Source organism: Salarias fasciatus, chromosome 6, assembly GCF_902148845.1.
Source record: "Salarias fasciatus chromosome 6, fSalaFa1.1, whole genome shotgun sequence".
Classification (NCBI taxonomy): Eukaryota; Metazoa; Chordata; class Actinopteri; order Blenniiformes; family Blenniidae; genus Salarias; species Salarias fasciatus.
The window spans coordinates 8,380,594-8,399,936 of NC_043750.1; the positions used below are offsets into that span (position 1 = coordinate 8,380,594).

Consider the following 19,343-nt stretch of genomic DNA (forward strand, 5'->3'; position numbering starts at 1 on the left):
GTCCACCGAGTGGCCAACAGGGGAACTAATGACCAGACATAAATGCATTTATGGCTTCATTTACAACGGTATTTTGAAGCTGTTCTCTGGGGACAACATGCATGGTGAACCACAAGTAGTATGTGTCTGGAAAAACCTCATTTTTAAAGCCGGGTCATCAAATTAAGCACCAGATGAAAACTCATAACCGACAGTGAAAGAGTCAGATGTCAGAAAATAAGGGATTGATGCCACACTAATGAGGTTGACAGCTCTAACAGAGTCACGTGATGTTCATCAAGTCATGTCAAAGAGCTCCCTTTCAAAGAGCTAGAAATCCCAGCTCTACCAGTCTGGTCGACAGCTCTGCCACTGAGGGGAAAGAATATGCAATCTGAATATTCCAAGAGCCACAGAAGCTCCGTGCATTTGACCGTGATTTTTAATATGTGAAAATACCAAAAATGATTGAGTTTACCGACGTCACAGGACAAGTTGTGGACAGTGCACCGCTACATATTTGTCCTTAGACCGCCTCAGTCTTGAAACCCCCATCACTTCTGAAGCTTTTTGACAGGACATGCTGAAATACCCGACTGCGCCCACTGCCGGTCATGGCGAATACGAGAATGCGACTCATTCTACACAGAATGAGTTGTGAAAGGTTTAGCAACAATAGGAGCCATGAATACCTACAATGACAACGGATAGAACTTCAATGAGATTAATGAAGCGCGCTCTTCAGAGAATGTGGGCGGCTCTTAAAAGAGCCTTTGGGTGTTGACTTCAGCCGCAGCAGCAGAGCGCTTTACTTGGAGCTGGTGTACTTGGTGACGGCCTTGGTGCCCTCGGACACGGCGTGCTTGGCCAGCTCACCAGGCAGCAGCAGACGCACGGCTGTCTGGATCTCCCTAGAAGTGATGGTGGAGCGCTTGTTGTAGTGAGCCAGGCGAGACGCCTCCGAGGCGATGCGCTCGAAGATGTCGTTGACGAACGAGTTCATGATGCTCATGGCCTTGGACGAGATGCCGGTGTCGGGGTGGACCTGCTTCAGCACCTTGTACACGTAGATGGCGTAGCTCTCCCTCCTGGTCTTCCTCTTCTTCTTGCCTCCTTTGCCGGCGGTCTTGCTCACGGCTTTCTTGGAGCCCTTCTTGGGCGCAGACTTGGCGGGTTCAGGCATCCTGACGCTCCGGTACTTCGCAGCAACGAATGAGCGGCTGCAGTCAGAGGGACTCTTCTTATGCAGGCGGTATGTAAAGTAGAATGCGTGGTGTCTCATCGCTGATTGGTCCAGCTGGTCAGACGGTGGGAAACGATGGGGGAGGGGGACTCCCTTGTTTCCAGGGGAAACTGATCTTTGTCCGTTCGACTGCGCGCCAGTAGTTAGAAGTGGCGGTTTTCTCCTCCACAAATTCAAATAGGATCCCTTGAGCTGAAAGGCAACGTGAGCAGAATTAGGATGGAACCAGGGAGGTTTTCTGAAAGAGTTCATCAAACAGCAGTGAGGTGGTTCCTCACATCCACTTAATGCCCACATACTGACAAGAAGTTCCTGAATTTTAAAGAGAAAACAATCGGATGCGAAATTTGAGCAAAGTCTTCAAACGTTGATAAAAAAAAAACAAAAAAAACAAAAAAAAAAACAAAACAAGAAATGTTCAAAATGATCGGGATTAATTGGAATCTGGAGTCAGAGGAGGTCAAGAGTAAAGTAATCACTTCAAAATAGGGTGATGATACAAAACACATTGGTCTTTTCTCAACCCGCTTCCAAGAGAAAATGCAGTTACAAAAGTCGTGATAAAATAGATATTTAGCTGCTGAAAAAACAATATTCAACAATACAGCATAGATGAGATGGTGAGTCTTTGAGTGTATGGACATGAATCTCCACTAATTGTCCTTTTTTTACTTGTAATTTATAACACTGTGTCTTTGGAACTGTAACTTTGTACCCACCCCCCCAGGAGTCCCTTGAAAAGAGGCTTTTAATCTCATTGGGACCGTCCTAGGTAAAATGAGGTACAAAAAAAACCCAAAAAAAAAAAAAAAAAAAAACTACTCCATGAATGGTCATGTCAATTAAACAACTGGAATGCACAGGAAGGTGACTTTTTTTCGTGAATCTTTTGCAGCTCTCATTTGTGGTTCTTGAGTGACAAAAGGTTTTAAAACATTTCGGAATTGGCATGCGCATGGATGCGCATTTGAGTTGCAATACACAAGCCCCTCCCTGCACTAAAAAAAAAAAAAAAAGAAAGTTGAAACCAAGCATTTCCAGCTCTTCGTGACAGTTATCTGTCATTCAACATCAGTAACAAGATGAGAAATGTGTCTCCCACATGCGTTTTACTTGCAGACTCCCCGCGGATAAGTCAGACAGATTTTCTATGAGCGGAACCAGTGAGATGAAGATCAGCACCATGGACAGCTCCCAGTCATCCAGCGGAGCTCGCTGATACAAAGCTGCACATTTGACGGTTGTGTTGACACAAACAACGGTTCAGGTGGACGGGTGTGCAGCCACTAGGTGTCGCTATTGCTTCAGAGGTAATAAGACTCAAAGGAGTGAAGTTTTCATGTGTCCCAACCAGCCCCTTTTCTCCTGTAAGCGGATACACACGTCACCTATTTTGTGGTTTATATTTGTTTGTGTACAGCACTTTGGCCGGCTGTAAAGTTTTTAAAGTGCTTTATAAATAAAGCTGGTATGGTATGGTACGTAAGCCAGGCGCCTAGTTCATTCAACTAGTATGGGAAGTCACGTGAGAAAGCAGCTCTCAGTGCGTGTGGTTGGCTCTTAAAAGAGCCGTTGGTGTGGGTTTGAGGCGCAGTCAGCCTGCAGAGAGTTTAAGCTCTTTCTCCGCGGATGCGGCGGGCCAGCTGGATGTCTTTGGGCATGATGGTGACCCTCTTGGCGTGGATGGCGCACAGGTTGGTGTCCTCGAACAGGCCCACCAGGTAAGCCTCGCTGGCCTCCTGCAGGGCCATGACCGCAGAGCTCTGGAAGCGCAGGTCGGTCTTGAAGTCCTGAGCGATCTCTCGCACCAGACGCTGGAAGGGCAGCTTGCGGATGAGCAGCTCGGTGGACTTCTGGTAGCGACGGATCTCCCGCAGAGCCACGGTGCCGGGCCTGTAGCGGTGAGGCTTCTTGACTCCGCCGGTGGCCGGGGCGCTCTTGCGGGCGGCCTTGGTGGCCAGCTGCTTCCTGGGAGCTTTGCCTCCGGTGGATTTACGCGCGGTCTGCTTGGTACGAGCCATTACTGGAGCTGTTTTCTTCAGCGATTGAGAAGAGAAGTGCAGACGGAGCGGAGAGTCGCTGCTCTTAAGCAGGAGGAGCAGCGGCGACGCGGTGACGTCTCTTCTTCTCATTGGTCACAACGCTCACGAGAAGGAGCTGCTAATTGGAGGACAGTTTTTCAAAAATCGCGCTCAGACTGAGAGTCGCTGTTGGCTGACATTTTCAGCAGTCCGTTTGTTCAAAGTAATGTGGAGGGAAACACGTTTAATGGAGGAAAAGCATAAGAGACGAGTTGCTGTTTGTGATCCAACATGACTGTGCAGAGTTGCAGGAATGTTTCTGTGTTGGAGTACTGACCAGGGGGTATTGTGAATCACTCTAATGACTGGTTGAACTCACACACACACACACACACACACACACACACACACACACACACACACACACACACACACACACACACACACACACACACACACACACGTTTGTGTAGTCCAGATTGTTGGAACCTGAATATATATTTTTTTGTTTTCCATGTGAAAATTGTGATTTCATATTCTAATATATGTGGTTGAGATACGGAGGGACTATGTACAGGTTCTGTATAATATTTACATATGCTTATATACAGTTCATAGTGTGTTTATTTTTTTTATTTTACTTTTGAAAATCCATGTGGATAAGGTTTATTTGACATTGTGGAGTAAAGTGAGGTTTTCTGGAAGTTATATTTAATTGCCTGTTAAGAAAGTGAAGTTTCTTTCTGGGTTTGGCTGTCCTGCATCAGACAAGACAGAGTGGCATGAGGAGTGGAGCCACAGTGCTTTGAGCTCTCTTCCTGTTGTTCTTTGCATCTGTGGATATTGCCTTTGTTATTTCATTTATTTTTGTGGACATTATATTTTTTGTGACATGACTTCAGGCTCAGTTAAAGAGCTCAAATGAATGGAGAGGACTGTGTGGAGGTTTCTTGTGTGTCGCATGTGATTACGGAGGAGGTGTGAGCATCAAGCGTGGGCTTCATTACTCAGGAACCTACAGACATTAGACTGACTAATGGGCATCACAGTCAGCTGTGAAGTGGCTTTGTGTGAACATTGCTGACAAGGTTTGGCTTGGCTCCTTGGCTAGTTTGACATCCTGGGTTGATGATTGATCCTGTAAATGTTAATAAATCAGGGGGTGAAGTGGATGATGAAAATCTTGATCGATGAAATATGAGTAAGTAACAACATGAGGGACTAATAACATTGACATGTGGTGCATTTCCCGTGGTGAGGACTGGTGTCTCTAGAAGAGCTGTGGTGGCTCTTAGAAGAGCCTTTGCTGAGGTTGGACGTTGGACAGTGAGAGCTCACTTCTTCTTGGCCGCGGTCTTCTTGGCTTTGGGCTTGACGGCCTTCTTTGCTGGAGCTTTCTTGGCTGCTGGAGCCTTCTTGGCTGCGGGGGCCTTCTTCTTCTTGGGGCTCTTGGTGGCGGGCTTCTTGGGGCTCTTGGCTGCCGCCTTCTTGGCCGCGGGCTTCTTGGGCTTCTTGGGAGACTTCTTAGCAGCTACGGTCTTCTTGGCTGCGGTCGCTTTGGGCTTTTTAGCCGCTGCGGGCTTCTTGGCGGCGGCGGGCTTCTTGGCTTTGGGAGCCGCTTTCTTGGCGGGCTTCTTCGCCTTGGGCTCAGCCTTCTTGCTCATCTTGAAGGAGCCGGAGGCCCCGGTGCCCTTGGTCTGGACCAGGGTCCCCTTGGCCACCAGGCTCTTGACGGCGGTCTTGACGCGGGCCTTGTTCTTGTCCACATCGTAGCCTCCGGCGGCCAGGTTCTTCTTGAGGGCGGCCAGCGACACGCCGTTCCGCTCCTTGGAAGCGGCCACAGCTTTGACGATGAGCTCGCTCACGCTGGGGCCGGTCCGGGCCTTCTTCGGGGCGGACTTCTTCTTGGCGGCCTTGGGCTTTGCCGGAGAGGCGGCGGGGGCGGCGGCTGGAGCTTCTTCTGCCATTCTTCCAAAATAACACGCTGGTCAGATTTCGAGTCGCGGAGCAACGGGAGTCCGAGCACAGATGAGGATCTCCGAGCAGCGGGCGGGACTTAAACACACCATGAGAACCGTGGAGACTCAGCCCGGCGCCCGGCTCCGGCGCGCAGGCTGAACAGGCTTCACTTGTGTTTTCTGTCGGGAGAATAAAGAGCTCCAGACGGCTTTGTGAGCATCGCTGAGGGCTGAAAGTGGACGAGTCCACAGCGGACTGCTGTCTCTTCACCTTCAGCTCACATTCTCTTCTCAGGATCTCTGCGATTCGTTCCTGGAGCCTTCAGAAGTCACTCATTCAGTCCGGAGCTCAGCGCTTCGCAGCGGCTTTTCTCTCTCTTTCCTGTCACAAAATACTTTCGGACACTACAATCATCCACGGAAACACATCCCACAGCTTCAGCACATGTTTGTTCACAGAGTGTGAGTAGAAAGCCTCCACTGCTGATCACCATTTTATGATAAAATTATCATTTTGTCGGAGCATCAAACACAGTGATGGAGGCGGAAGCAGAGCGCAGCAGCTCCTTTCTGACTTCAGCTGGGAGCACATCTCACTAACACTACTTTAAACTGCTCAAATATTAGTTTTCCAGAGGAAAACACTTGAACATAAAGCCATAAATAACAAATAGGGTTGTTTTGCGATTTAAGTCATAAGTTGAGTGTTCTTAGGTTTTTGCTTTGTTGACGGGATGGAGTTGAGGATTTACAGTCAACTTCAGTTCATTTCTTCCCTCTGACATGTCTTTCACAGCATTCCTCTTCTTTTCTATCAATTATACATCACATTTATTGAGGCTAGGGACCTTAAATCTCATAGGAAGCGATGGAATATCCTGATTTTAAACTGTGGAGCTGATAATTTGCTCCACAAACGATTTTGATATATCAAATGCCAGTTTGATTTTCCACTTTATTTTATTGCTTTCGTTATTACATCTGCTAAACGAAATCTCTTGATTCTATTGACAGAAACGTAGCATGTCACAGCAACTGAAATGAAAGCTCAATTTACTGAACTTATAGATTTCAAAACCATTTAAAATTTTCATCAAGCAACAAATAACCTATCATAACAACATCCCGAAAAAGTTTTGTGCAAGAGAAGGTTACAATTTAAGAGAAAACCAAAACTTCAAGGTTCACAAAGTTCAAACGGCATTAAAAACATTCTACATTATGATGTGTGTTGTTAAACTGTAGGGGAAAATAAACAAAAATCAAACATGACTCATTATTATTAAAAAAAAAACAACAAAAAAAAAAAACGAAGAATTGAGCCTGGGAAGGCATTTCATTCATAAACAATAATGAGGGAGTATTCAGTTGTTAATATAGTAAAATGGAAAGTTGTACACATGAATATGTCAAATTGAATGAGTGCGGAGACATAAAAATACTTGTCTGTTGTTTAATGTAATTTTGGAATATTTTTCATTGATTTTTTTAAGTCTTTATTCTTCTCTTATTCTGTTCCTTTTGTGTTTTCAAAATAAACTTTCAGTTGCATTCATTTCACTTATTGCCATCTTCCCCCCAAAAATAAATAGATCAAAAAATAGATCAATAAAAATGATCCAAGTAATTTTTTGACAACCATGATTAAAGATGCAGGCCTCCTCTGGAAAAATCACATACATCAACACTTGACGCCATGTAGGTCCACCACTTTGTGTATCTGTGAATAAATATGTTCTGTTGTATGTTTGGGGTTTTATGAAAAAGCTGAAAGAATGACTGAGGATGAGCGTTTAAGGTGGTGTCCTAACATGTTGTACGTTATAACTTTATACATTTTCATCTTGTGTATTGGATTTCACAATCGAATTCTTGAATTGTAAAGCACACATTGTCTAAGTAGCTTATGACACGACATGCACTGCACGTCTTCCCTTTATTTACTTAGTAAAATAGTCCGAGATGTCATCCAGTACAATCAAAATGAAGTCATGCCATTAATGCAAGTCTTTTTTCTCTGATTTGCAAAAAGGAACCCAGACTGATAAAGGAGTTAAAGAACTGTTCAATTACACAAATCAGCACCAAGGACAGTTCCAGTTATCTCAATCGAGATTAAAGTGAATTGGCAGTGTTGAGGTGGAGTGAGAGACATTGACATGCGCAGAGGGGATCCAGGAGTTGAGAAGGTGCACGGACACTGGTTGCTCTTAGTGAGAGGTGGGTGGCTCTTAAAAGAGCCGTTGTGTTTGAAGGCCTCGGGGTGTTTGGACGTTTACTTGACCTTGGCCGGCTTCTCGGTCTTCTTGGGCAGCAGCACCGCCTGGATGTTGGGCAGGACGCCGCCCTGAGCGATGGTGACTCCACCCAGCAGCTTGTTGAGCTCCTCGTCGTTGCGAACAGCCAGCTGCAGGTGACGCGGGATGATGCGGGTCTTCTTGTTGTCGCGGGCGGCGTTTCCAGCCAGCTCCAGGATCTCAGCGGTCAGGTACTCCAGCACGGCCGCCAGGTACACGGGGGCTCCGGCTCCCACGCGCTCCCCGTAGTTGCCTTTACGGAGCAGCCTGTGAACACGGCCCACCGGGAACTGGAGGCCCGCACGGGACGAGCGGGTCTTCGCCTTGGCTCTGGCTTTACCGCCGGTCTTTCCTCTGCCGCTCATCTTCTCTTCGGGTTCTTTGGAGTTGATTCTCTGAGAAAGTGAAGCTTTTCGTGTCCAAGTGTGGTTTATATGAGGGCAGAGCGCGAGGCAGTCCGGGACGCACCAATGAGAGACGCTTCGAATCAACCGTCCTCCAATCAGCAGCTCAGCCTGAGGAGCGGCTCCACTCAGACCTTCTGACCAATCAGAACAAAGCCCGCCGTGGCTTTTCAAGTGGATTTACAGTTTCTAATATATTCATTCTTTCTTTGTCACCAGTCTCCAAACTGCGCGCCTTTTTGAACAAAGAGAAGCGCATTTATATTATGAAGACTCAAACTCAGGTCTGTGCAGCTTCACAAGATCATTTTTCTGCCTGTTGCAGTCGTTTTGAACGCAATTTATATGGAATGAAAGTGGCTGTCATTGCAACTCTCCATACAATCTGTACATTTTGAAGTGACGAATTGTTCACGGTGTCAGGGGTGTTTTGGTCTCATATTCTTTTGCTCAGTTTTGAGCTGTGTGTGTGGCTCAAATTCAGTGTTCACATTTTACCTGTGATTTTCAGGTCCTGTCGGGACATTTTGAGATTTGAGATTAGTTTACTTCGATCATATTGAAACGTATACCAACCAAAGCAACACCACTGAAAACCAGGTTGACCGAAAAGGTTTTGGCTGAAGCTACGTAGCTTATACATGCCTAACCTTCTTCCTGTTCAACATTTCTAACAAAGCAAAAAAAAACAACAAAAAAACAAAAAAACAAGACAGTCTCAACAACCAATGAGTAGTTAATATTCCAACAAAGAACTAAAAAGAAATAGAACTGCACAAAATATTCAAAACACATGTACGCACACACACACACATATATATATATATATATATATATATATATATATATATATGTGTGTACATAGCCAAATTTACATGCATGCACTTTTTTCTTCTTCTCTTCCTTCCTCTTTCCCTTCTATTTATTTTTTAATACCTCCTCTTCTCGCTTCACCTTTCCGTTTCCTACCTTTCCTCCTTTTTTCTCTTTTTACCCTATTTTTCCCCTTTCTTACTTTTTCTTCCTTCCTTCTTCTCAACTTCCCCTTTTTCATCTTTTTCCCCTTCTTTCTCCTCTCTTTTCTTCCCTTTCCTTCCTTCACTTTTTCCTTTCCTCTCTTTCCCGTCTCTCTCCCCTTCCTTCTTCTTGTTCCCCTTCCCCTGTCCTTCTCCTTACCTCCTCCCTTTTCTTCCTTCCTTCTTTGTTTCCGTTTTCTTCCCTTCTCCTGTCCTTTCCTTCACTCCCCATCATAACATCAGTCCAATCTATATTTCAGACACAGAAAGTGTTTTAACTGTGTTTTAAAGAGTCGGACATTTTTACTTTCCTTAATAAACTCAGGCAAACTGTTCCACAGTTTCACCCCACAGACTGAAATACACATGCTTTTCAGAGTGGTACAGACAGTGGGTTGTTTGAATTTAAATTTGCCCCTCAAGTCATACCCTCCTTCTCTCTCTCTAAACATTTTTTGTACATTACCAGGAAGTAAGTTATTGCTTGCTTTGTACATTATTTGTGCGGTTTTGAATTCTACTATGTCAGTCAGCTTCAATGCCTGGAGATTTAAAAACAGTTCATTCGTGTGATCACGATAACCTACATTACTAACTATTCTTATTGCTCTTTTTTGCATTAAGCACAGAGTCTGTAAGTTGCTTTTATAAGTGTTGCCCCACACCTCCACACAGTAAGTTAAATACGGTAGTATAAGAGTGCAGTATAACATGAATAGTGATTTCTGGTTCAGGATTAATCTTGCTTTACTTAAGACTCCAATACTTCTTGCTAACTTCGATCGAACATACTTTATATGGGGTTTCCAGCTGAAACTGTGGTCAACAATCACTCCCAGGAAAGGATTTTCAAAAACCCTTTACAATCCAACACCGTCAATCGTTACCTCAACTTGCGCATTCAAGTCTATCTTACTTTTACCAAATACTATAAATTTAGTTTTTCTGAGATGCAGTGATAATTTGTTAGTGTCAAACCACAGTTTCAGCTTACACATTTCCGCTGAGACAACATCCAACAGCTGCTGTAAATTTTCCCCAGAACAAAAGATATTCGTGTCATCTGCAAAAACAACCAGTTTCACAATACTAGATACTTTACATATATCATTAATATATAAAGTAAATAATTTGGGTCCCAGAATTGAACCTTGCGGCACACCACATGTAATATCCAAGCTAGTTGATCTGTATTCACCCATTTGAACAAACTGTTGCCGGTTTCCAATATAGCTACTCAACCAATTATACCCTACCCCTCTAATCCCCATCCTTTCCAACTTATGCAATAAAATGCCATGATCAATTGTATCAAACGCTTTCTTCAGATCAATAAAAATCCCTACTGCATATTTCTTATTGTCAATTGAACTTGTTAATTCTTCCACTAATTCCATTAAAGCCATTGAAGTTGATCGGTTTGTTCTGAAACCATACTGGCAATCCATTAATAGTTGATGCTTCTCAATGAAACTGTCCAAACGTATAACGAATATTTTTTCCAGAATTTTTGAGAATTGAGAGAGTAAGGAAACTGGCCTATAATTAGTGAAAAGATGTTTATCACCAGCTTTGTACAATGGGATCACCTTAGCAGTTTTCATTTTACAAGGGAGTGTGCCTGATTTGAAAGACAGGTTACAAATGTACGTTAATGGATCCGCAATAGCAATAATTACTTTCTTAATCACCATCATATCAATGCCATTCCAATCTTTTGATGTCTTATTCTTGAACTTATTGACAATATTAATTATTTCATTTCTATCTGTATCCCTCAAAAAGATTGTATCTGGAATTCTGTCACCTAAGTTCTGAAAAACATCTCCCCCTTGTGAAGGTTTTATTTGTCTTGCTAGTTCAGGTCCCACGTTCACAAAGAAATTGTTAAACCCCTCAGCCACGTCATTCATGCTGGTGATAGCTTTTTCATTATCAATAAAAAGATGTGGGTAGCCTGAGTTGGTTGTTCTATTTCTGATCATTTTGTTTAATATATCCCAAGTACCTTTAATGTTATTTTTGTTCTTTTCTAGTATAACATTATAATAATCTTTCTTACGTTTCCTAATAATATCAGTTAACTTATTTTTATAAGTTTTATATTTGGTTTCTTTATCACTAGTTCTATGTTTCATAAAATCTCTATATAAGTTATTCTTTTTTTTTTTTACAGGCATTTAACAATCCCCTTGTGAACCAGGGCTTATCAGAACAGTTTGGTTTCTTCCTCCATTGTCGCAAAGGACAGTTTTTGTCATACAGCAGTAGAAATGAATTTAAAAAAGCATCATATGCTGAGTCAACATCCTTCTCTTCATACACACACGTTTTAAATGCATCAAGAGCTTCGTCCGTTCTTACTCTCACATAGCCCATACTATTCCCAACCTTCTTCATGCTGTAATCACAATTGTAAATTACAAAAACTGGCAAATGGTCACTGATATCATTCAATAATAATCCACTCACTATATTATTTTTCATGTTATTAGTAAATATATTATCAATTAATGTAGCAGAGTGACACGTTATTCTACTAGGCTTGGTGATAATAGGATATAAAGCCATGCTATAGATAGCAGCAACAAACTCATCCGCTGATGAAAGCTTGTTAGGATTAAGTAGGTCAATATTGAAATCCCCACAAATGAACATGACTTTTTGCTCCATCATTGTAAACGTGTCTTCCATCCAATTCTGAAATACTTCAATGCTGGAGCTAGGAGCTCTGTAAACACAGCTGACAATAATATTTTTCTTTTTTTCCATAACAATCTCTATGGTTATACATTCACACACATCTTCAATAGCATTAGTCATACCTTCCACAATGGGGTACTTTAACCTTTTATCTACATACAGAGCTGTCCCCCCTCCCATCTTGTTTGTTCTGTTCATGAAATTCAAATCATATCCTTCTAAATGAAAGTCCACTCCTTTTTCCAAGTTAAGCCAAGTCTCTGAGATTGCGATCACACTGAATGGTGTGGTAAACTGACTTACATAACCCTTAATAATTTGGAAGTTAGCATATAGACTTCTGGCATTGAAATGAATAATTGATATACTGTTATCTAATTTAATAGTATTAAACTGCTCCTCTGTATAATAACGGCAGTTATTTGTATTACCACACTTAAAGAAATTACTCTCCGGGTCAATATCTTCATCAAAACACATAGAAGGCCACTGTTCTTCCACAGGTGTTTTTTGACAACTGAAAAAGACTGCATTTTCACCCTCCATAGATGTCATTGTCTTTGAAAAAAGTCCTTCATCAAAAGTTTTTCATTCATTAGAAAGGAGAAAAACGAAAAGTCTTGCCAATAGAAATTGGAAGGAAAAAAATAATAATAAAATAAAACAAAACGACTTCCCGGATATGTCCCACGACACTGACCCATGCAAATAGTAGCAAATAGAAATAAGGAGAAGTCCACATCCACACAAAAAAGGGATATCCATGCAAAAAAGAGCACCAAAAAATTAAAATTGAGAGAAATATCAAAAAAGGGAGTACATAAACCATTCCGCTATTTTCCATTGCAGCTTATCTGTAGCCATCCAGGCCACATCACTCTTGGAGGGGACAGTAACGGTAACATTATCTGTAAGCTTCAAGGTCTTTAAGTTCTCTTACCGTTACTGTCTTGGCTTCCTCAGGCGTAGATCCATTTAGCCGAATTAGCACTTTACAGTTCCTGGTCCATGTTGATTTGATCTTGCCATTCTTCTTCAAAATACGGGCCTCCCGTGCAATTTCGGCGTTCTTCTTCGTTAGATGCTCATTAACATATACCTGGGTTCCTTTCAGCTTCTTCCCCTGCATCAATAAAGCCGTCTTGTCTATTCGGTTCACAAAACGCAAAATGATCAATCAATCAATCAATTTATTTTTGTATAGCCCAGTATCACAACAACAGTTGCCTCAGAGGGCTTCAAGATGTTACATTGGTCGGTAAAAGTAAAAACAGTGAATAAGCATAATGGTAATATGTCAATATTTACAGTAACGAGACAGAACGAAGCAACCACCACCTTCGACCCTCACATCCGGCAAGAAAAAACTCCAAAAACCCAGTGGGAAAAGAAGAAATCTTGGGGAGAACCACAGTATGGAGGGATCCCTCTCCCAGGGACGGACAGCTTTGGCAACAGCGAGCATGAGACAATAAGAAGTAAAGCCTAGGACAATGTTGAGGACAGTCCGTTGGACGGTCCAGCACAAGAACCACGGATCCCAGAAGTAGAACCGAAGCCAGTCCACGGGCAGGACCGACAGGGGTGTCCTCCCGGTCCGGACGGAGCTTGTTCATAGGCCTTCGTAATAGTGGAGTCAGCAACTGAAACTGGAGAAGACTCCCCCTCGAAGGGGGGGACAACAGGTGAAAAGCAATGAACGGACTAAAGGGAATAACATTCAGACATTAGAGGACAGGGCTCAGTGCACCGTACTTCCCACAGCATTCTAGCTCCTGGGGCAGCTTTGTGGATACTTAACTGTTTAAACTAATATTTAGTTAGTATAGTTTAGTTTAGTTTAATTTAGTTTGGTTTAGTTTAATTTTGTTTAGTGTAATTTGGTTTGGTTTACTTTAATTTAGTTTAGTTCAGTTTAGTTTAGTTTAGTTTAGTTTAGTTTAGTTTAGTTGATGGCAGGGTTGGTCTTCATGTCCCTCCGCGGTAGCGTGTGACAAGCTGAGATGCTGGTTGCATCGAGGTCGATGTTTTTACTTTTAAAAAAGTCCAAAACTTGCATCTGCAGCGTCCTCAGGTCTTCGGCTGGAGCGTCTGCTGCTACTTCCCCTCCTCTCTCCACAGCTTTTGCGTACGAGCGAGGTTGGACTTTTAACCCCGAAATAACAACATCGTCCATCCTTGAGTATTGCTCCAGGTCATGTAGCCTTCTTTCGAGCTGTACGATAGTTTTGTCCTTTTCTTGAATAATTTCTTTGAGTTGTTTTACTTCACTAACGAGATCCGTTAGCATCTCCAGTTGTTTTAGCACCTTGGCCATATCAGTTGTCAGGGCACCTACCGACTTACGGAGCTCTTCGATTTCTTTTTCCATCATCGGGTTTGCGCGAGTTTTCTTGCCTTGCACCTCACTCATTTTACTCACTGTGTTTTCAACAAAAAGTTAGTATCTGTTATTGTTTGTCGCTGCTGCCGGCGGTCTGTAGGGCGCCGCCATCTTCCCACAATGCTGGGAATCAAACCGGAATCAAACCGGAAATCAAACCGGATTCAATCACAACCTGTGAACATCCGAACATACATTTTCTGAAATGTGTACAGGTCACAGTCGATCAGGAATATTTCTCTGGGATGAATCAAGCTTTTCCATGAACCATGGAGATCAGCTGCAAAGCTGAATAAAAGGCATTTGACACCTTTGCATGTAAACTCAGACTGCATGTAAACTCCAGAATTTGGAATTTTCCATTTTAATTCATTTATTTTGAACAATAAAGAAAAACGTAAAAACCAAGCACAAAATGCAAACAAAAAAGAGCAGCATTTGAAAAGCATCAGGAGGAAGTAAAAGTTATATGAAACTGAAACTGCCCCTTTTAATACTTGTCTAAAACCGAATTACACTGTTTTACATCACTTTACAACCAAAGATAAACGTGAAAGCCCCAATCCCCAAATGAAATCTATACTCATTCACTAAATTATTCAATGTCCACTCTGAGTTTGTTAAAACAATAATCAAACAGAAAAAAAAATCACCACTCAACACAACCCATCCTCAACCTTATCTCCCCAAAATTTATTTTCATATCTTTTTTCTTAAATGATTTATCTTTGACCATTTTTTCAGTCCCTCAGCCGACACATTCCACAAATCCACACCTACAACTGAAACACATACTTTTCCTTTTTGAACAAACACAATGCCATTTTATAAATAAGTTTTCTTTTTAAGTTATAACCCTCTGTGTTACAAAGCAATTTCTGAATTGGGTGTTGCTTTAAATCTATTTTGTGAAACTTTGAATTTGACCAGATCCCAGAGTTTCACTGCATGTGACTCCATATTGAGATCTCCACAAAATGAAGAGTCTTCTGACAAGCTTTGACAGGCAAATATTCCCTCCATGCTTTCTTTAAAGCCTTCGGATGCAGGGGCTCTGAATACACAGCTGGAATTGTTTTTTTCATGCAAAACTCCAGAGCAATACATTCCCTCACTCCATCAATAGCAGCTGACATCCCCTGTGCCACCTTATAGTTGGGGTTCTTGCTTATTAGAGTTCTCACTCCTTTTTCGTTCCACCCATTCATTAAATTGAATTTATATCCTTTAAATTAAACTCTCTTCTTGACCCAGACTTCAGGTATTGCTATGACATAGGATGGTTTATTGAAATAACGAATATTAGGTTTAGGTTCAGATTTAAGGCATTTAAGATTCTACTGCCAAACACTGAATAATCAACAGTAGTACCTTGCCTACAATGACATACTGCTCATTAATGTAGTAAAGATTTTGTTTATGAAACGCTTCCATTACACTGTATTTGCCTTTCTTATCCCAGCAGGACTCTTTAACGTTTCCGATCGTTAATTCTGTCTTATTGTGGCCGATCAAGATCCAGAACGGATCAACGGATTCATTTCAATCAGGCCGAAATAGTCACAGTATTAAGCATAATGCTATATATTAGTACTTTCTACACATGATGCAGTGAATCACGATTAACAGGAGCTGATCTTCTAAGAAGTGGGTGGCTCTTATAAGAGCCTTTGGGTATCAACTGCAGCAGCAGAGCGCTTTACTTGGAGCTGGTGTACTTGGTGACGGCCTTGGTGCCCTCGGACACGGCGTGCTTGGCCAGCTCGCCGGGCAGCAGGAGACGCACGGCGGTCTGGATCTCCCTGGAGGAGATGGTGGAGCGCTTGTTGTAGTGAGCCAGGCGAGACGCCTCCGAGGCGATGCGCTCGAAGATGTCGTTGACGAACGAGTTCATGATGCTCATGGCCTTGGACGAGATGCCGGTGTCGGGGTGGACCTGCTTCAGCACCTTGTACACGTAGATGGCGTAGCTCTCCCTCCTGGTCTTTCTCCTCTTCTTGCCTCCTTTGCCGGCGGTCTTGCTCACGGCTTTCTTGGAGCCCTTCTTGGGCGCGGGTTTGGAAGGTTCAGGCATTTTCTCTCTCTCGCTCCTCACAGCAGAATGCGGATCCCGCTGGAGCGGTCCTCTTTATACAGGCTGTATGGAGATGCTGCTGCGCTGTCCCCTGGCTGTGATTGGTTCCAGTCCTCACTACTTGAAGGGTGGGGGTCGACTTTCTGAGGGGAACTGGTCTGACCGTCAGACTGCGCGCCAACTGCAGTCATTTGTGCAAAGAAGCGGGAAAATCAGTTAACGCCGGCTAAAAGAAACATATGAAAGAGTAATATTGATTTTTCTGAAGCTTCAGTGGACTGACTGTGAACTAAGCAGGTGTCTGAAGTCAGGAGGGAGCTGGGATCTGGGCTGGGGTTTTCATTCTGTTCACATGTTGAGAAAAACTAGAATGTAATAAAGGAGAAGAGCACAGAGAGAAGAGGATGTGTTGAACATGATCACATCATGTGGACAGAAGTTCAACCTGTTAATGACCAACTCTGAAGAGTCTGACTGCAGTTCATTTACTATGATTAAAGTGACTGCACCTGGAAAAATTGGAACTGTGTTTTCAAACAGTGATGTGAATTGAAGACCAGAGTTATTTAATTTTTGTTCGACTGAACTGAAAATGTTCATGTTCACACAAGTTTGAGATCAGAAGGTGAATTTTCAGTCCACTTCCCAGACTGGGTACTGCTTTAACTTCACTTAAACTTATCTTTTTCCTTTACCTAGACTAGCGTAGCTCCTGGTAGAGGATATTGAAGAATCGTTCTCCACCTTATTGATTGAGTATCTCTTTCATAGTAAGTGAATTGATCAGAATCCTCTCGCCATGAACGGTTTAGCATGCAATTATTTAGATAGGTCGACAAGAGGAAAAAGCCCTTGGGTGAGAAGGTGGGCGGCCCTGAAAAGGGCCTTTGTTTTGTTTGGTGTGGTCGCTGGACGGAGCTTCAGCCTCCGAAGCCGTACAGAGTGCGTCCCTGCCTCTTGAGAGCGTAGACCACGTCCATGGCGGTGACGGTCTTCCTCTTGGCGTGCTCGGTGTAGGTGACGGCGTCCCGGATGACGTTCTCCAGAAAGACCTTGAGCACGCCGCGAGTCTCCTCGTAGATGAGGCCGGAGATGCGCTTGACTCCGCCGCGGCGGGCCAGGCGGCGGATGGCGGGCTTGGTGATGCCCTGGATGTTATCACGGAGAACTTTGCGGTGGCGCTTGGCGCCTCCTTTGCCCAGACCTTTCCCTCCCTTTCCTCTGCCGCTCATACTGTCAGGTTATGTAATAACTGATCTGATAATGTTCGGCGTGTGCTCTGCCTTCATAAAGTCTAACTGAGGACGTAATAGAAGAATGAGGGTCACAATCACGTGACTAGTCCCCTCCGCGGTGTTGGACTACTGCCTCCTGGTGGACCAAAAGAGGATCGACACACCCTCAGTGTCAGGATCACATGAACTGTGTGTGTGATGTTGGACAGGAACTGTTTTTAAAGGTGATTCGGTGAACTTGTCCTTCCATCGCTTTTCTACCGCTTCTCCGGGTCGCGGGGGCAGCAGTCTCAGCAGGAAGCTTCTGACATCTTGTGGCACGAGCAACCAAGCAACTGAAAATTGAGCAACTTACAGTAGAAAATAGGCTCATCTTACACTCAGTGTTGGAGATCTGTGAAAATCTCATAATGTGACAGAACAAACAGGTGATGACAATAAATAAAACTGGGATTTAAATGTTTCAAGTTTAAGTACTGTAAATACAAGAGGAAGTAAACTACCACTGTTAAGATCAACTTGCTCCTTTTATCAAAAAAAAAGTTCTTCTGTTATTCCTCCAAGATGCTGTGTTATCCAATATACCTCGTGAGTCCCACTGAGTTTTTGCGTCTTGCTTTATTCAGCCGTATCCACGACAACAGCCATACACACTCCTGCTTGGGGTGCTAATGCTCTCTGCCTGCGTCGCATAACTGACGTCATCACTAGAGGCTTTTTTAGTTTCTTAACACAAACACACAAACAATGCAATAGCGCCACATCTCCCTTTTCTAGAATCAATGGGTAGACTGCCATTTATTCAAATAGACCATGAGGATTATTCTGGCTCGTGGTTGAAAGGTCTGTTTCCTATTTAACCTGAGGAAAACAAGACCATATTGTTGAATAAACAATTTTTTTTTTCCTTTTCCCACTTTAGCAGACTGTAGCAAAATGTTCAGCAGAAACATCTTGTGTAAAATAACACTTCTTCATAACTAAAAGTATTCACACAAGAATGAGAACACATTTTTTTCCTCTTTTTTTTTTCTTTCTATAAGTCCAAGCATGTTGGTCTTACCACCGCTTTCCCAAACCGAGTACTGGGAGTGCGTGGCTGTTCTGAAGATTCCTGTGAGTTCTGGGGTGAATCTGATGAGAACGGTTCTGAAACACACCCTGACCCCCAATGCACACTGGATGCGGTCCAGCTGCATTCCGGCTGCAGTCCGTCTCCGGTCCGGTAAGGCCTCAGTATGCTCCCCCATCGCCACGACGGCGTTCCTACGACGGCTACGTCGTAGCCCTACGTCGGGGCTTGACGTGCGCCTCCCGAAAAAAGTGACTTCGCGTCAAGGCGACGCGTGGTGACGTGAACGTCGAGGGCTGTGATTGGTCCGCTTTCGCGTTGTTTATAGAATAAAGTAGACCTCACACGGAATGCTTTTCTGATCCGAACAGAGCTTCAGGAGAAATTTAGATCCAAAATTGAGCGGCGCACATCCCTATACTATTAGCAGTGTTAGCACTGTTAGCAGACGGGCCTGTGTGTATAGCCGCTCCTAAAACGGCTTTAAACATCCAAAAGCTCGTTAGTTTCAGCAATATTTCAACATGGTCCGCTCAGCCTCTCCTCCACCACTGCTCGGTGTCGCCAGATATGTCATATATGCAGATATATGTTCGGTAAATGCACGTGTGTCTAGATACGTACGTCTAGAAATCTATGTATGTACATCTATGTCTCGGTAAAGCCGGAGCTACGGAAGCCGCATTGTTGTTGTGACTGCTAGTGGCTTGGCAGAGTAGGGCGTTCCCTTGACGGAGAAGCAAGATATGTTCAGTAGCGGCGGAGGGTTGCCGGCGTAGGAACGCCGTGGCAGCGACGGGGGAGCATACTGAAGCCTGTATACCGCAGCACTGTGATACACCGCAGTCCCTGGTGAGACTGATGAGAACCTGGTTGCCAGATCAGTTGTTATACCCCCCCCCCCCCCCCCCCCCCCCCCCCCCCCCCGCGTAAACAATATGAAACCCTTTTTACTCAA

General features: G+C 43.6%; 6 protein-coding genes across 6 annotated transcripts in view; 1 reads left to right on the plus strand and 5 right to left on the minus strand.

The window, feature by feature from the left end:
• The window catches only part of LOC115389924 (histone H2B 1/2-like), an 84,386-nt gene extending 81,516 nt beyond the window's left edge, over positions 1-2,870 (plus strand). Inside the window, exon 4 of the mRNA XM_030093513.1 lies at positions 2,821-2,870. Within this exon, the coding sequence (XP_029949373.1) occupies positions 2,821-2,836 (16 nt within the window). The 3' untranslated portion in view covers positions 2,837-2,870. The remainder of the gene's footprint in view (positions 1-2,820) is intronic.
• LOC115389933 (histone H2B 1/2-like) lies at positions 643-1,185 on the minus strand. Its single transcript, XM_030093522.1, has one exon. It carries the CDS (start codon positions 1,160-1,162, stop codon positions 788-790), a length of 375 nt encoding a protein of 124 aa, XP_029949382.1. The 5' UTR covers positions 1,163-1,185; the 3' UTR covers positions 643-787.
• Positions 804-16,078, minus strand: LOC115389935 (histone H2B 1/2-like). Its single transcript, XM_030093524.1, has 2 exons — positions 15,687-16,078; positions 804-826 (listed from the first exon to the last, which is right to left on the minus strand). Exon 1 carries the CDS (start codon positions 16,076-16,078, stop codon positions 15,704-15,706), a length of 375 nt encoding a protein of 124 aa, XP_029949384.1. The 3' UTR covers positions 804-826; positions 15,687-15,703.
• On the minus strand, positions 4,578-5,250 carry LOC115389917 (histone H1-like). Its single transcript, XM_030093505.1, has one exon. It carries the CDS (start codon positions 5,208-5,210, stop codon positions 4,578-4,580), a length of 633 nt encoding a protein of 210 aa, XP_029949365.1. The 5' UTR covers positions 5,211-5,250.
• LOC115389926 (histone H2A-like) lies at positions 7,477-7,863 on the minus strand. The gene has a single exon (XM_030093514.1). It carries the CDS (start codon positions 7,861-7,863, stop codon positions 7,477-7,479), a length of 387 nt encoding a protein of 128 aa, XP_029949374.1.
• Positions 16,079-16,998: 920 nt separating the features above from the next.
• Positions 16,999-17,310, minus strand: LOC115389944 (histone H4). The gene has a single exon (XM_030093533.1). The coding sequence runs from the start codon at positions 17,308-17,310 to the stop codon at positions 16,999-17,001; it is 312 nt and encodes a 103-aa protein (XP_029949393.1).
• Between the last annotated feature and the right edge of the window lie 2,033 nt (positions 17,311-19,343).

Bases quoted from the DNA above. Each gene is read 5' to 3' on its own strand.
- LOC115389935 (XM_030093524.1), bottom strand. From the start codon at position 16,078: ATGCCTGAACCTTCCAAACCCGCGCCCAAGAAGGGCTCCAAGAAAGCC.
- LOC115389933 (XM_030093522.1), bottom strand. From the start codon at position 1,162: ATGCCTGAACCCGCCAAGTCTGCGCCCAAGAAGGGCTCCAAGAAAGCC.
- LOC115389944 (XM_030093533.1), bottom strand. From the start codon at position 17,310: ATGAGCGGCAGAGGAAAGGGAGGGAAAGGTCTGGGCAAAGGAGGCGCC.
- LOC115389926 (XM_030093514.1), bottom strand. From the start codon at position 7,863: ATGAGCGGCAGAGGAAAGACCGGCGGTAAAGCCAGAGCCAAGGCGAAG.
- LOC115389917 (XM_030093505.1), bottom strand. From the start codon at position 5,210: ATGGCAGAAGAAGCTCCAGCCGCCGCCCCCGCCGCCTCTCCGGCAAAG.